This window comes from Centruroides vittatus, unplaced genomic scaffold, assembly GCF_030686945.1.
Source record: "Centruroides vittatus isolate TY-2023 unplaced genomic scaffold, ASM3068694v2 contig_801, whole genome shotgun sequence".
NCBI lineage: Eukaryota > Metazoa > Arthropoda > Arachnida > Scorpiones > Buthidae > Centruroides > Centruroides vittatus.
This window is the reverse complement of record NW_027122519.1, coordinates 560,185-577,841: the sequence shown is the minus strand read 5'-3', so window position 1 is coordinate 577,841 and position 17,657 is coordinate 560,185. Positions and strand designations below refer to the sequence as shown.

General features: G+C 32.8%; 2 protein-coding genes across 2 annotated transcripts; one reads left to right on the top strand and one right to left on the bottom strand.

Annotated features, from left to right (window-relative positions):
- Positions 1 to 268: 268 nt before the first annotated feature.
- On the bottom strand, positions 269 to 4,126 carry LOC136982031 (beta-1,3-galactosyltransferase 5-like). Its single transcript, XM_067278464.1, has 2 exons — positions 4,002 to 4,126; positions 269 to 1,415 (listed from the first exon to the last, which is right to left on the bottom strand). The coding sequence occupies exon 2, from the start codon at positions 1,319 to 1,321 to the stop codon at positions 323 to 325; it is 999 nt and encodes a 332-aa protein (XP_067134565.1). The 5' UTR covers positions 1,322 to 1,415; positions 4,002 to 4,126; the 3' UTR covers positions 269 to 322.
- A 4,887-nt stretch (positions 4,127 to 9,013) lies between these two features.
- Positions 9,014 to 15,331, top strand: LOC136982030 (beta-1,4-glucuronyltransferase 1-like). The gene is made up of 4 exons (XM_067278463.1): positions 9,014 to 9,234; positions 9,346 to 10,387; positions 10,450 to 10,699; positions 15,297 to 15,331. The coding sequence occupies exons 1-3, from the start codon at positions 9,140 to 9,142 to the stop codon at positions 10,648 to 10,650; spliced, it is 1,338 nt and encodes a 445-aa protein (XP_067134564.1). The 5' UTR covers positions 9,014 to 9,139; the 3' UTR covers positions 10,651 to 10,699; positions 15,297 to 15,331.
- Positions 15,332 to 17,657: the final 2,326 nt, after the last annotated feature.

Genomic DNA, 17,657 nt, shown 5'->3' with positions numbered 1-17,657 from the left:
AAAATGTTCTCATCAATTTGAATTTCATTTTGTAGAGTGTATCCATCTTCATTTATTTTACTTTAATAGCTTTGGATTAGAATTTATAATATGAATTACGTTACTGGTTAATTTTTATTAGTAACGTAGTAAAATGACTGGAAAATTTTAAAGTAAACTATTAACTTTTTAGTTTATGGAAATTAATTTAAAAGCTTTGTTTAAAAGAGTTCATTTCTATGTGAAATTGGTAATCAGAAAATTGCAGAATTGATATTTATACAAATACTTAACAAATTGAACTGGATAAATGGCCTGTGTTTTACATTATAATAAAACGCTACTATTCCCAATAAATCCATTTAGACCACCAGTGGCATATGAAACGAGGATCAAAAACTTGACTCCAAACTTTATACATCTCTACAACAGAAACAGAATGAACAGAAAATAAAGTTCTGAAAAGGCAAGGATTATTATTTAGTTTGATATGTAAAAATTTATCGTGATTTCTGGGTTTCAAACCAGAATAACGAGCACACAGTCCTGTAATAAAAACATCTTCTATACGTATAAACGGTATTTTTAACGAGTTATTATAAAGCTCTGATACAGCATAATTTCCTAAAATGTATGCTCCTCCAGTAAGGTAATCTGGGTACATAGGTTCGGGGTATTCATTTGTGGGCATGAACCATTTATGAGCAGGATTTTTAACTGGCGTAACTTTCGAAGAAAGAGTACCAACCATCAACTTTACATCTTTCGCCGATTCAATATATTTAATGATATTTGGGATATGCAAAAATACATCATCGTCCACTTTCATAACATATCTAGATATTTTACAATAATTTACAATCCACTTTAACAGTAGGACGGATTTAATAGTTAAATTTAAATAATTTTCTATAAAATTGTATTGAATAATGTCTGAATATTTTTGACTTTCTTCTTGAAGATCATCACTTATCTTAGAATTGTTTGTAGTACCTACTAAGAAATAAAATAAGGTATTTTCTGCCTGTGAAACATCTATACCCCAAGTATCTCTTATAGCTCTTCTTTTAAGAAAATTACCAATTGATGAGCAAACAATAATTACTAATTTTGTTTCTGACTGACACAAAAATTTAGGCTGTAATATAGGAACGGTATTCGATTGCTGGACTAGTTTCTGATATGCATGTCTTTGTGCTACCCAATCATTTATTTCACTGTTGTTTATAAATACTCGGATAGCAACGTTTGGATCGGATTTCTGAATTAAGACTTGATAGACCAGTATGATTATAAAAGTACATATCAGGATGATCAATCCTTTATAATATTTATGCAACATGTGATTTTATAAATCAATTTTTTGATCATTTATAAGTTTGTGTTGATAAAGCTGAATGAAACTTTAAAAGGTGTTGATTCCATCTTTGTGAAATCTGAAAATATACATCTGATTAGTAAATACATTATTTTTAATAATTCATTAGTTTACTGGATAAATACATTAAGAAATAAATACAGATTTAATAAATAAAAATTAATTTAATTGCATTTATTATGTATTGTGAAGCAATTAAAGAAGTATGTCAATATTTAAAAGTTTAAAAAAATTAAAATTTATATTTCACATCATAAAAAAATTGAATTATTTAATAACTCCTTCAAGACTTTTTTCTTAATTATATATATTTTTTTATTTTATAAATTGCTTGTCAAATCTATATTTAATTTTAAATTTATTTATTAAAACAAATTTTTTTAGTCGATATTTAAAATTAGTTAAAAGTAATTAAATTTTAAATTTAATCTCTTTATGTACTGCATAATTATTCACAAAATCTTTATTCACAAAAAGGGGATTATCCCTGTTGCAGGGGGTTGTACAAAATTGACTTATAAATTTTCGTATTATTAAAAAATTAACTAGGTTATTAATATTTAACCGTTTTTATACATTGGTTTTATATTGTTTCGTTATTAACATAAATAAAAACAGTTATTTTAACAAACACAGTAATATAATAATGGTAAAGTTATACAATGTTGATATATTTAGACATACTGACATAGATTTACAACATTTTTGTAATTTTAATGAAATAATTATACAGAGAATAGAGATCATTTTTATTTAGGTTATTTAGAGAATTTCTATAATCTTGGGAAGAATCACTTTGGAGTATTCGAGGAATGTTGAAAGAGTCACGAGTACTGCATAATTATTTGGATTATAGAAATTCGACAACAAATAATATACTAAATATTATACACAGTACACATAATAAATATAACCAACCCGATTAAAAATAATAATAAGATTATTTAAAATATTATAAAATAAAATAAAATAACCGGAAAAATTAATAATTTACTTAGTCTTAATAGCCCGATAAAGAAATCCATTCGTTTGAGATTTATATACAGTATTTGTGTATGAAATAAAATTTTATTATTGTTTAAATTAACTTTTACTTATGATAAAACAAACATGCTAATAATAATTTTTAAAATAATATATTTACTTATAATCTCTCAATAGGAATAAAAAGTCAAATATATTGTAAATAAATGTGAAAAAATTAAAAATCTTATTAAACACACGACTGTATTTATAAACGAGAATAAATATTTGTTAAAGTAATTTAAATTCGTTAAAAATATAACAGTACTCTCACTTGTTTTTGTTCTAAATGTTTCTGTTGTTTCCGTTGTAAATTAAAAAAGATATCTTTCACAAATGTTCAATTGCTAAGTTTATCTATCTGTTATTAAAAATAATAATAATAACTTTAGCAATTTATTTTTGTAATTAAATATTAAAACTTTTACAAAACATAAAATAATATTTTATTCTTTCCGAAAATTAAATTTTGCTTTCAAATGAAAATAAAAAAAAATGAAATAATAATTAAATATTTCATCACAAGTAGAATACATAATATATCATTAATCTGAACCGAAATTAAATAGGAATTACTTTATTTACAATCTTTTATATGATTGTAAGTGCTTCGTCTTTAAAATATTTTTAATAATATATTTTATACTATTTAAATACGGTAACTTCCAATAGCGGTCACCTCCCAACAACGGCCATTTTATCAGGAAGGTTTCTTTTTAAAATGCATACGAAATAACCTCCAAACAACGTCTATTTTTCATGATAGTGTCAGTGGCCGTTGTTCGGAGGTTTGACTGTATATATGAAAAATCCGTAAAGTTATAAGATCAATCAAAATAGCATATTCGTATTGTTTTCTACGCGTATTTCTTTATTTAGAAAATAATACGACACATAAAATATTTTAACATGCAACATCAAAAATGATAAAAATTCATATTAAGGTTTATACTGAATATTTACAAATTAAATTTTTTTTTTTACTTTTTTTGTTATAAAGTTATCCAAATAGTAATTCTGTTTATGACAAATAAAGTTAACTATAAAATTTCTATTTTATATCTTGTTTTACATTCACCAGACATGACATTAACTGTTATAATGTCTTTGAAGACGATAAACGACTGACATCGATTAGAAACAAAACTGTCAGGTGTGCCAAAGAAGATAACTTAGGATTTAGGATATATAGGATTTATCTAAATTTAAAAAAAAATCATTAATATTCTTCTATTGTATTATTTGAATAAGGCGATTTTAACTTTCTAGAAACCAATAAAAATAGTTTTATTTTTTTTTTATTTAAAAATATAAGAAAATATCATTCAAATCGTCGAATTCCACATGTTAAATATTAATTTTGGTTTAAAAATAGAGGAATATTCAGTTAAAAACTTTAATTTATCAAAGGAAATAAGCTTCTATAAAAGTATTTAGATACGTTTACATTATCAATTTTATATTAACTTATAATTTTTTTGTTGTTCAAGTGTAGTAAAGATGATTGTATATAAAAATTTAACTAAATACAATTAAAATACAAAAGAAAACCTGAACAAACCATATAACCATCAATTTCAATACAAGGATAAACTGAAACACGACTAATTTCAATAAATACCTCATCAAATCAGAGATCCAGTTTTAATTTACAGACTGATAACATATATTGGCACAGCTTCATAGTGTGCTGTTCTAAAACTAGAGCATTGAACGGATCGATGAAGAAATGGTTTTGATTACGCTTACCTCTATCCAATGAACATGGCTTCACCGGGAAATCAATACAATCTTGCGTAAAACCTACATTAAACGCCATTTTATGTTAAAAAAAATACATATATAACAGAAGGCACGCTAATTTTATTCGTAGTATTTCAAAATAACATATAATATTTTCTTCTGTTTGGAAAATACTTAGCTGAATTATACATCGAAGTAATTTTTATAAGATATTCACGTTCGTATTTCATAATTTTCTTTATAAAAATACTATAAAAGATCAATTTATATTTTTCTGATCAGTTATTTTTAATTTCCTTATGAAATAATGCTTATATCATTTATTACTTCAGCCCTCTAACGGAAATAAGAAGAACTACGTTACGATGATAATATTTTTTTTTAAAACTAATTCTGTCCGAAGTAAGAATTAAATATGATTTTAAAAAATTATTTTAATAAACCATTTTACGTCACAAAGCTTAATTAACTATCAAACATAGTAGTTCGCACTCAATATTCGTTATATAGAAGCGTAGAGTAAATGCTATATTACATAAAAAGCAGCGTATCCCTGTCCACCATTAATCAAGGTCAAAATCCAAGATGGCCGTTAACTGAGGTTACCGCTCGTGTAGTGTAGTGCAATTATAAGCTAATTACTGGCTATTTTATTTATTCCTGCAGGTTCAGAAGTCTTTTTTGTCCATTGTACGTCTTCGTTACGAGTCTGCAAGCATAATATGAACAAATATATTTGGCATATTGAATATTAGTCTATATTTTGTTTTTAAAAAATAAATCTACATGTCAACTTGTTTGGTTTGTTAAGGTTTTAAGAGATCGACAAGATAGCAGTTTATCTTTTTTAAGTTTTTTATCGACTGTGTATTGCATATCGCCTCAACCACGTGATCCTCACGCGCAGTGTTGCCAAATGGCTTCAACACAAAATTTTATAATTATTATTTTTATTTTTTTAACATACCCTTCTAATTATAAAATTTTTCAATGGTATTTTTTTTTTAAATTGTACAAACAAATGGTTTTGCGTTAAACCATTTAACAAGACAAACTTACGAATTACAAATCTTTATTAAATGAGAGGTAAATATTATTTAGTAGTGAAATTATTACAAAGGTTGCTTCTAGTAAATTCCTTGGTATAATATATATTAATTAAATTATCAACAACCGCGAAGCAGATAATAGTGAGGGCTTATCAGACCAATGATAGACACAAACGCTCAGGGATCAAGGATCAAGTGAAAACAATTTAATAAACACAAAAATTACTACATAAGTATGAAAACGAAAACCCGAAGTGCATTTCGGACTACTTTCCCGATAGGAAATACTCCCTCATCAATTGGTATGAACTAAAGGCAATGCTATATTAAAAACTATACAAGGTAACGGTGAACTTAAAACTTTGCCTAAAGATATACAATATAAAGATGAAAACGCCGTTATAACAGTATGAGCAGTAAGCATATCAGTGTAGACAGGTGTAATAAATCTTCATAACGTAGCATGGTGGTGTGACGTACAAGGTGCTGATACAAAACAGTTATAAGTTAGACAATTATTGGTTTACAGTTATGAACTAAAGTTATACAGACAGATAATGTATGTACTGTACAGTACATACCAAAACAAGTAAGACGACAGAGTTGCAGGTGCCAACTTACAACAAGGTGCTGGGAGCGGTAGTAAGGGAGGTGTGTAAAAGTCCATATCCAGTGCACAAGTGGTGACAACATATGATACAATTGCAAGTTTCCATCAGTTTTGAACAACATGTAGTGGTAACATCATAAAGATATTTAGTTTTTAAAAGATATAATTATGCCATCCTTCGTCAATTTTAACACCTTCAATTCTTCAATAGATATGTTGACGATTGTTTTATAATCTATGACCCTGTAATCTTAAACCCTAATAACTTGGTTACAACTGTCAATGGCCTTGATAACAATGTTAAATTTGAAATAGAGAACAAACTTCACAATAAACTACCATTCCTGGATGTTTTAGTTACTAGACATGCTAATACCCTTGAAATGGAAAATTACAAAAAATCATGTAACGTTAATAAAGTCATGGACTACCACTCACATACCCCCTTGTTCATAAAAAGAAACATTTTTGTTAATTTTATCAAAAAGATATTTAATAAAACTACCTCTGATTATAAAAAGAATTATGAGATCACAGACATTGTTAAGACCTTTTTATTAAATAATTACCCAAAAGTACTTCTAGACAAACGAATAAAGCAATTTAAGTGTAATAATAACACAAATATACGTAATAATTTTTTATGTATATAAAAATTATATATGACAGCTCACTTTATTTCTATATTAAAAAACATTCAGTTTAAAAATTTAATTTTTATTTCAAACAAACTGGACTTTGAGTCTCTTGGCACAGACTGGATCCGAAGATTTTGGTGCATTATAGAATGTATTACTAGATGCAATGGGAGACAAGGTTATGTATTCTGTTTATAAAAATTAGAATTTTTAGCTTCCTTAATCTTTAGCTTTCCAAGACTTCCTTAATGACATTTGCAATGGTTATCCTATTTCAGAACAATATATTTTTATGTTTGCAATCTCACCAGGTTCGAGAAGCTTCGGTGGATTATTCCGGTTGCATGCCATTAAATGCTAATCATAGTCTTAATCCGAAATCAAAAATTTCCCTTATTTTTTGAGGTTTTGTCGACATCCAGCCAATGTGAAAATCATTTGTGATCATCACGGAGGGTGCACTTTCGTCTCGTGACAATTCAGTTCGAGAAAGGATCATTTTTATTGCATAAGAGGTGTTCGAAACAGATTTTTATAAAATCTTCTTTTACCTTTCTAGTGTAATTCGTAGAGAATCTTATCAAACTGTTTACGCTTTCAAAATTGACAAGATACTGCGAAATGATTGTGTTACTTAGGCCAAAACGCGTTGCACGGTCACATACGTCTTTATGAAAATTAAATTCGGTCATTACCTTTTACTTGTCGTCGACCGGAGACATTCACGGCACGAATTCTGATAGATTGTCTTTGCACGCTCCGTTCGGTAGCGGTATTTTCAATTATGCTCTTAATGAAATAATGGAATATAGTTGCGGACGATGCATTTCCAAAGTATTTAATTGCCGCAGATAAGATCCGCAACCAGTTTAGCCAATACAAAAGCAAAATTGGAAAGCAGAGCTTCATCCAAAATATCCAAAAACTATTAATTCAAAGTCCCATCCAAATTCAAATGCGGATTCCTCCGAAGAGTCCCACCTATACTGTTAAATTTATATAGTGATATACAAGCCTAAACTAATTTCACAGGTAAATTATGGTAATTTACATACCACTGTCGTTTCCCGAGATAAATTATTAACATGAGGTTAGTTTGGAATGTATGATAAAGAAAGTGAACGGTATGTTGGAACGTCGTCGTGCCAAATTCGCGGTGGCTAACAGACGCGTCTACAACAGTCTTCGACGGGATCTGATGAAGAGGTACGGCCACAAGCGCAAATGCCGCTAACGCTCTTGGCAAACCTGTAAATATGTAAATTAACTCGTATTTATGAAAGAATAAAGCTAACGTCACGTCATTTTCGGAATTAATGCAGCCCTTTCGTATACCTTCGCCAGGTGCCTCTACACTTGGCAATTAGTAGTCATGGAGTCCGCGATCGAAAGTCGCGACGAGGAAAATGATGCGGCGAAGAAAGTCGATTTTGTCAATGAGTAATATGTTCTTTCTCTCTAATACGGCCAAATTTTGGCTCTTTAGAAGATCGAACGCGCGGGCCAGGTTAGTAGACGTTACCGTATTTAGTAATTCGTATCAACACGTTACGATTCAGTAATTAATACGCGATCCCCGATGTCGGTAAAACGCCGGACACCGTCTCTAATTGCGGTCAAGGTGCATTTTTAGTGTAACGTAACTAACATTTGTACCCGCAAAGGGGAAAGGTTAAAGAATTTTAGACGCGTTCGGAATGTTCTCCGGTTAAATTTCTTAATAGTTACTGCAGAATTTACTTTCTTAGAAACGCGAAATGTTACGTACTTACGAATTATTTAACCAAGTCGTGGCCTGTCTCGTAGTAACGCGTGTCTGATGGCGTTACATTCGTTGTAATTACTATTTTCTCATTACGCGTCTAGATATCTCGACTTGTACGAATTAATAATTTTGCCCGAGTGCGACACGCTCGAATGCGCCGCTTGGCGGGGCGAGGACGTGATCAGAGGATACATGAAAACATTTATAATCCCTCTTCCGTTATCGAATTGTTTCGAAATTAATCAGTTTCACCACCATATGTGATAATGAACGACCGTCGTTTAGTTACGTCACGTAAACGTTCCCGTACGTAAAAACAACGTATCATAACTTCGAGAAAGGTCCCGCCACCGAATTTGGTGGTTGCGTACGGGCGTCGTTAAATAGGGACGAGCTTCTATAGGCGTTTTCACGGGAAAGTCGGACTGTCGTCTTAACGAGCTTCAAAGTTTGAAGACCCTGAGATAGGACCTACGAAATTTGGAACCTTTCAAAATGCGAGAATTATCAGACGAGAAACGTGACGTAATTCGCTACTTCGCCTAACTTAATATATGTAATTACTGTAACGTGTTATTCTTTGAAAAATATCCGGTGAAAAGTTTACGTAACTAATAAAATAACGTGTAAACATCCTTTATTTCTTGCTGTGAATAATTCAAATTTCATCGTCGCTCCATGAGATAAATATCCGTTCTAAATCTGAAATAAATAACCTCAACTGATAGGCCTATTTAAATGACAATAATTACAGGATATGTAAATTAAATCGTTGCATTTAATAAGTGTTTTTTTTCAATGTGTAGCGGGTGAATAATTTGTAGTCTGAAGTATAGAGAATAATTTGACACCTTATTCCACCTACAAAGAAATGTTCCCGCGTAGCAATCAAAGATGCGATATTAACGAAAGTGACCGCCATCTTGGATAGTCGCGCGATGAGGCTCGTATTGGATGCCAATCCAATCGCGTCGTGTTAAATTGAGACTGTTTTTCCCTCCGCACATTCTGTTTGAAGATCAAATTATGATGTTTCGCACAGACGATCAGTAAGTGATCCTCAATTTTATATTTAGTGTTTACGGGTCTGTATCCTTCGCCGTGTCGGATGGCCTAATTGGCGGGGAGACTTCCACAATTAAGTCTTCTTTCTTTCGTAGGTGCTGCCAAGTAAAATCTGGAATCAGGTGTGTTCGTAAAAGCATTTATTTTCTTTGTTTTTCTTCCATTTTTGGTATGATCCTCTACTACTTCCTGGTCGAACGTAGTGTAGTTTACAGGAACTTCGATAATTCCGAGTATATCTCCCTAATTTGGAAGCGGAATTCCTCCCAAAGTCCCAAAAGCAAATTGACGCAACCTTTACACACGCAAGAACACGCGAATTACTTAGTTGTGTACGACTACATAGCGGCAGATAAATTTTACCTCGGAAATTCTAGCGTAACCTTGACAACACAAGGCACCTACGAATTTCTGCACCACGTCGAGCAGTTGTGCCTTCGTTGGAAGGCACCTGTTTCGATAACCGCTTACGCACCCGGTGGGGATTTCTATCCGGTGGTGCAGAGAATTCTATATTTACGTCGGTGTCGACACCTCTGCTTGAAGGCCAACGTAACTTGGCACCTTATCGTCGATAAGACGCACGCGCCTACGCGAGAGGATACAATAAAAGCGCGAGAGATGCCGGTGAATTGTCAAAATGACACCTCCAACTTTACCAATTTTCGAAAAATGCACAAATTGTCTTATCCCATCAACTTGGCTCGTAACGTAGCCCGAAAGATGGCTCGGACCCATTACGTTTTGGCCTCGGACATTGAATTGTACCCGTCTCTGAACTTGGTTCCACGGTTTCTGGACATGGTCCTCAAACAAAATGTCTCCTGGCGACGTGTCTACGTATTACCAGTCTTCGAGGTGGAGAAGAACAGTAAAGTTCCCGATACGAAAAAGGAATTATTAGAGATGATGTCCAACAATAAGGCTGTTTTCTTTCACAAATTCGTGTGTGATGTGTGTCATAAATTTCCGGATAGAGATGGCTGGCTGAAGACCACTCCTCCCGAAGATTCTACGACTATCTTTTCTACTGTTAAGCACGCGCCACTGTGGGAACCATTTTACATAGGAACCAACAACGAGCCGACTTTTCACGAGAATTTCACGTGGGAAGGGAAGAAAGACAAGTTTCCTCAGGCAAGTTATTTAAGAGATCCTCCTCCTTTATCCCTCTTTGAATCCTTACTTTGGACTTGTAGGTTCTGGAAATGTGTTTCATGGACTACGACTTCTGCATCTTAGATAATGCCTTCTTGATCCACTCTCCGGGGATAAAGCGCATAGATGGTGCGTCGGAACGTTACAGAGCTCCTTACGTAGTCAATAATACGAAGTTGTATCGGCTATTACATCTCGACCTGACCCAGAAGTACCGCTCCAGATTTAACTGTGTGAAATAAACTTCCGGTTCCAGCGCACAATTTGAATTCGAGAACACCTGGTAGTCTGGTATCCTTTTTAATTTTTATGTTTAAAGAATTATAATGATATTCGTTGCGGAGATTCCCCTAAATTCTTTCTCCGCGGCACTTACAGTACATACGTATTCGGATTAAAGGCTCTTTGTTGAAGCCGCACACATCAGGGTTTGTCGTTACTTACAATCGTAATAAATACGTTTATGTGGTGCAGTTGGATACTACTACTATTGAATAACAAGATTACCCTACATAACAGTATTTATTAGATAAAATATAAAAATCCTGGCCTCTACAGATTATTTAAGGTGTCAAAGTTTTTTCTCTAGTCTACAAATATATTTGGTGAATCAACGTCGCGGGAAATGAAATATTGCAGTATCGATGCGACGCATAAACACGCATTATAGACATGGCGTATATTTTACTTCCCTGTTAAACGTAGCAATAATAAATTAACGAATCGATAAAATAACAATTTGTATTTTTAAAATTAGCAATATCTTCGTAATAATTTTTAAAACAAGACGATATTAAATTAAATTCATTGCTTCATAATAAAATATCGATACCCTTCTTCTATTTTACTTTTCTAAGTATAAATGTGGCTTTTAAAATTTTTTAAAGTCTCTTTCGATACTTGACGTTGAAACATAAGTTATTTACGCCATATTAGTTTGGAGCGCGTCGCGACGCGTATGGGAATACGTAATATGACATACTATACGACGCGTATAATAGTATTATTTCGTCGCACAAAATAACGTAATCGAGTGATTCTTGCGTTAAAGAGCTAATCTGAATTTGATGTAACGTTACCTTTGAATAAAAGAAGAAAGGATTTAGGCCATTTCTAAACGAAAATGTCGTTAACTTTTAGTGACGTCTCTCGTTTACTATTGTTTACAAATACAAAAAAAGTCTATTTCATTACTCGAAACTATAATTATACGCCACGATAATCCACGCGTGTAAACAATGCTTAACGAGTCTAAAATTCGTGACCAGGAAAATGAAGCGAAACGGAAATTCATTTAGAGATGCGATTGACAGAGTTTTATTTTCTTAAAAAGTAAACAATAAAAATAAAAGTAATTTAAAAAGTTTTGAGGGATGAAGAACCTATTCCAAACTCGTAAAACGAATATAGAACAATTTTATGGACTTGCGTTACTGTACTGTACAGTACGTTTCTACATGTTATGGGTTGAAACTGAAGATAAATACGAATGTATTTGTTAAAAGCAATTTTATACCAGATATTAAGTATCGCACACTATTGGTTGTTTGATACACAACTGTGTGTTTTAGTCACTTCTTTCTCAAGGATATTCTAGAAATTCATTTATTTTAGACGCGATAGTGATGAGTAGGCTTGAACATGAAATTATTTTACTGTATTATTCGAACGAATTAATCATTACTTGCCATTTAAAAAATTTACGTCATCGCGATCATCTCTTTGTCTATGAATTGTCTGAGTCGTAGGTACTGTATTTGCGTTTAATTAAACTCGAATTAAATTACCATTTCACACAATTATCGCTATTTATCTTATTTTTATACAGGAATATTTATTATTTTAGACAGTGAAATATATTAAACGATACAACCCGGAATCCTTTTGGGCTATAATATGGCTAATTAATTAATTAAGGTACTGATTAATTTGGTCTAAAGGTAGACGATTATGCCTCCATCTCGTGTTAAATTTAATAATTAAAAATATTTTCCAATTTTCTAAATTTATTTATGTCTTCTAAATTAATAAAGTGTTATCTAATACTACTTTGTATAGAAGATGTATGTAAATTATATGTTCTCGACGTAATTAAACTGGTTTAAATATAACGAAACGTTAATTATAACAACTTTAGAAATAAGTAGAGCATCGATTATCCGAATACCGATCAAACGAAACATTGGTTAACCGAAAGCGTTCCACTCGGCAAATTCAAATTTCCGCTAGTGCTGTGGCGCTGCAATATTTGGCTATGTTCAAGGTCTGTATAAGAAGGTCAGGACACGCGTGACTTACTTCTTGAGCCGTCATTTTGGGGTATTTTGAGTCGCATGTTTTAAGTAAACTTGTACGAGCAGTCAGTTTTATACGACATTAATTAAACTAAAATTGCATAAATACAGTCATTTCCAGTCAAAAATATAATAATACTTTCGGATGATTATGCAACCCCAATTTTATATAACTTTTCGATTAAATAGTTTAAAAGAAACAATGATCTATATCATTTGCTGTCATGATTGAAACTAATTAAATAGGCGCTAAAACTGATGCAATTACGTAGAGGAAATATTGTGGAATAGTCGGAAAATATGGAATACCGAGGTTTTGGCTCTGTTTGTTGCTGCTATCACTTGGGGAATACCATAAACTACTCAAGAAAGACTCCTATGATGCAGTGCAGTGAGAGTTGACCGCTTGTTGTCGTACCACTCGCTATAGAACAAAGTGTGCTTTGTGATTCTCAAGAGTTTTTGCAAGCAAGTTTTCAAACATTTTAAGCTACTAGTACACATGTGACTTAAACATTGATGTTAAGCATAATGTACACTAAAAGAATTGTAGTTTGTTATACTGTGGCCGTTTTTTAGCTGACAATGTTTTGTCCATCAGTGTAGAGGTTCATTCTCCAAGATGGCGTGTCGGGTATTATGGAATATTAGGTATTTCATAATACCCGACGTAAAAGTGTAGTATTCCATATAACTGGAAAACGAAGACGCTAAATGAATCTTCTGTAACGGAAAATTCTCCGAAAATCAAAGAGGAGAAATTTGGATTCAATGCTTCAGCTGTTCTCTGTGGGCTCACCTTGACTATACCGGAGCAGAGAAAACAAAATTATATGTGACTTTGTAAATAGACTGGAAGCAGAAATGACATGCACATAATCTTAAAAATGTGGTTTTTATAGTTAAAAATAACTATGTTTTATGAGGTATAATTAGTTTTTAAATGGTTTAAACCACCTATTCCATATTACCCGACTATTTCATAATAACCTCCATTTGTGACTTTTTATAAATAATTTTTTTTTATAACAACAAAATGAATAGTATTTTTTTACAACTGACAGTTCATTACAACTAGTTATAGTATGTACTCATGATGATTTTGGGGATTTAATCAAAAACCAGTACAGTTATTTTTAGAAATGTAAATGGTATTTTATAATACCCTCCTCTCCTCTATATAAGCACTTCGTAAAGTAATGCAATAACATAAGTTATCCAAAGTTTTATTTTAAAGCATTTACCAATACAATATTCATGCATTAAAAAAATAAATACTGGACTAACGTTTAATTAATGAACATTTCTGGCTTTACAAAGGCTTAAACGTCATATTTTCCTAATTACATAAAATCTAATCAAAATATTAAATACAATTTAATGATATTTTTAACAGAGCTTATCTAAGACATAACTTCTTTTTCTGTAAACACACAAGATACAAATATAATAAAACACTATTTTTGGAGGTTAGCAGAAGTATGCATAAATGAGCTTTTGCTTCCATACAGTTTTTTTTACATTCAAAGCACTGTTCATATCTCTGGCAAAAATATGTAATCTCACTGACAGAAAAGTTGGCTGCCACTTAGCCTGTCTGCAGTTCTGCACCCATTTCGCTTCCCCTCCTTCTCTGTACGAAACCTAAACAATCGAACGTCGGTAGACTTACTTTTATAATTAGGTGCCACACAATAACCCATTGTTTAACGTTTTGAGTACGCATACACGCAATAATAGTCGACTCGCGCAGGAACCACGTGTAGTGAGCTCTATCGATATGCCCCAACATGGCCGCTGCCGCATAGAATCACGGGAGCGTGTCCTGACCTTCTTATACAGACCTTGGCTATGTCTTGGGCTACTCCAATAATATTTTTGTTAGTGTGCGTGTTTTAGCTGGCAGCACTGAGAGAATACTTAAGGACGCGCCAGTATTGGAACGAGGCTTTGTTCACTGGCGGCTAATTACAGAACAATTCCGTAGCCGTAGTTCTGTTTTTTACCACGAGATTCCGCTAGTGTCGTGACGTTCAGGTAGTGTATACCTCGTACTGTACAGTGTGCTTGGAATTTTTTGTCGATATTTTAGCTTAAACACCTTTATCCAGCTTTATCCAGTGCATAGCGAGGGTGTACAAAGGGGTTTTTTTTATATTTTTTTGGAATCATTATTTCCCCTTTCGGGGAACAGACTCCCCGCACCGCTAACGCATAATGGGGCTTTAGGTACTTTATACATAAAGTCATAACCAAGTTACAATGATAATATAAAAAATAGGAATTACAAACTACTGAGCTACTAGCCCAGGAAGTTGTTTTACAAATGAATATGAGCTACTTTGCTCTTTAATATCTTCCTTAGAAAGTCAATGAGTTGATTATATGTTTTTCCCTTCTGATTAAATGATAAATCCCACAGGACCATTGCATCCCTTCCTCTTTTGCAGTCAATTCCAGGTAATGCCTTTCCAACTGCCAATAAATGCATTCGTACACAAGATGATTGAGGGTCACTATCTCCTTTCCACATACACACGTATTCTCGCCGTTTAGGTTAAATCTTCTATATTCTCCTAAACCGTCATGTCCAGAGAGACATATCATCGCTTCCCGCTTTATCCTGAACCAATTGAGATGGGAGAGTCTTTCCTCTACATTTGGAACGAATTCGAAGGTCTTACGGCCTTTTGTGCTATTTGTCCACTTATGTTGCCACTTTTCTATTGTTTGAGCCCTACGTGTTTTCTTTCCCCAACATTTTAGGATAGTGTGAAACACCTTATCATTCCCGTTTGTCGCCTCTTTAGCCAGTTGATTGGCTCTTTCATTTCCTATAATACCAGTGGAAATGAAAGAGCCGATCAACTGGCTAAAGAGGAGACAAACGGGAATGATAAGATGTTTCACACTATCCCAAAATGTTGGGGAAAGAAGACACTTAGGGCTCAAGGGTGCAAAGGGGTGTATCATGCACCGGGCGCCTTTCGCAAAGGGGCGCCCAAATGGTCTCCTAGACAAACTATGTGTTTCTGGAGGAGGAGGGGGCTCCAATAAAGTGTCGTGCCCGGCCGCCAGTTATGTTCGCTACGCCACTGACTTTATCATCAGTAATTGGTTTTGAAGTATTCCTGCTACGTTGCTAAGAAATCGTTATGGAGAATATTGCATTGGATATATCAGAAAATACTTGTTATCGCGATAAGCGCTTCTCCTCAAAAGGAAATCTTACTAACAAGCGTGTAAGATTAGAACATAAGCAAATCCTAGAGGAAAAGTCTATATTCTATCGTGAGACTTCATATTCTGAAGGATTTTCTACTTCCCTTCGATTACGAGACCATTTGGAGAAAGTACTGTACTCGTACATGGATTTGCCTGTGAAATTGAGAAGCTGGAATTCAAAAATATGAAGGGTAAGTAAATTCTGTTCTGAAATTTAAAAATGCTGTATTTAATTAATATATCTTAAAATATTAACAGCTCATACAGTAGTAAATAAAAATATTATGTACTGTATTTGACAGATTTCTACGAATGGAAAGCCACAGAGGAGTTGAGAACCAACTAAAGTTAACTATGTCGTACTGTCTAAAAAATCATGGAATTTATAAATTCTACTCGCGCGGCTCTGGCACATGGGATCATGACTACACTTAATTCAGAAATGTACCTACAAAAGGAAAACATTCAATAACGGATTGTATATATAAAAATGTTGCAAATGTATAATTTTTAATAAATCTTTTTCATCAAAGAACATCTTTCTTATGAATAGCTTTTTTTTTTCTTAGCTAACATTCAAATGAATCATTGCAGATCTGTTAAATGAGGCTACAAAAGTTCACTAATATTTTACTGACGATGATAATTTGTTGATGGATTTAAACTACTGATTCAAAAGACTACTCAAATTACACAAGATACACTTAACTCTTGGTATTCGCCAGGGTTAGGTTTTTTAAAAATCTCGTGAAAACCAAATAAGGATGCCTATGGAGAAAATTGAGTTTGGTTTTGTGGAACATTTCAAAGATAAACGTTAATTGTAAAATAAAATATTCGCAAATTTTCTAATATAAAACGTTTAAATTATTTCTAAAAAGCAATGAATAATTTTATTAAATAATACAAAAGAAAATAAAAATTTCGAGTAAGAGACTGAAAATTCAGCAGGAAAATCTTGAGATTAAAAGAATTTAAGAAGGAAAGCTCACATATTGTGTAGAATAACTGTTATAATATACTGTATAATTTAAAAAATTTTGATAAAAATAATGAACAATAGTCATCTTTTAAAGCTGCAATATAAACATTGAATATTACACGAAAGACAAATTTGCCGTTCGAGAAACGAACAGTAGCAAATTTTGTTTGTAACACATTAATTCTGACTGTAGTGTATTTATACCGATTGCGTTCCGTCACGTAATTCAGTGACGTCACAACCGACCGTAAATAGGGGAAAAAAGTGAAATCTACTCCGCACGCGGCGCTAGTATCGACGAGGTTGTAAACAGACTAAGCGATACGTTGTCGGTTGTAAAGTACGATTTGTTAATTCTTTAAACGTTCTTCCATTATTATAAAGTAACCTATCCTTCGAACGGAACGGCTTGTTTACAACCGTATCGATATGCGCGACACCTATGTCACGTGATCACTTTTTTCCCCTATTAGAATATGCTTGTCGAGCTTCTTGACGTCACGAAGTAGCGACATCTCGTGGTAAAAAACAGAACTATGGCTACGAAATCGTTCTATAATTAGCCATCAGTGATTTTTCGATTCGTCCGGAGTTAAACCCGCTTTTCCAGAGTGGTAGGCTGCCACCTTAACCGCTCGGCCATCCGGCCTTAGTACAAAATGGGTGATAACAAAGAGGAATGAGTTTACTAGTTTTTGGATTTCTTAAGTGTAGACTCTTTATTCGTATTTTTGTAGCAGTGGCGTGC

What these genes read in the sequence shown, in the direction of transcription:
- LOC136982030 (XM_067278463.1), top strand. Translation starts at nt 9,140, where the DNA reads ATGCCAATCCAATCGCGTCGTGTTAAATTGAGACTGTTTTTCCCTCCG. An exon ending in ATGTTTCGCACAGACGATCA is followed by an intron (nt 9,235 to 9,345) that starts GTAAGTGATCCT and finishes TTTCTTTCGTAG; the next exon opens with GTGCTGCCAAGTAAAATCTG. An exon ending in AGAAAGACAAGTTTCCTCAG is followed by an intron (nt 10,388 to 10,449) that starts GCAAGTTATTTA and finishes TTGGACTTGTAG; the next exon opens with GTTCTGGAAATGTGTTTCAT.
- LOC136982031 (XM_067278464.1), bottom strand. Translation starts at nt 1,321, where the DNA reads ATGTTGCATAAATATTATAAAGGATTGATCATCCTGATATGTACTTTT.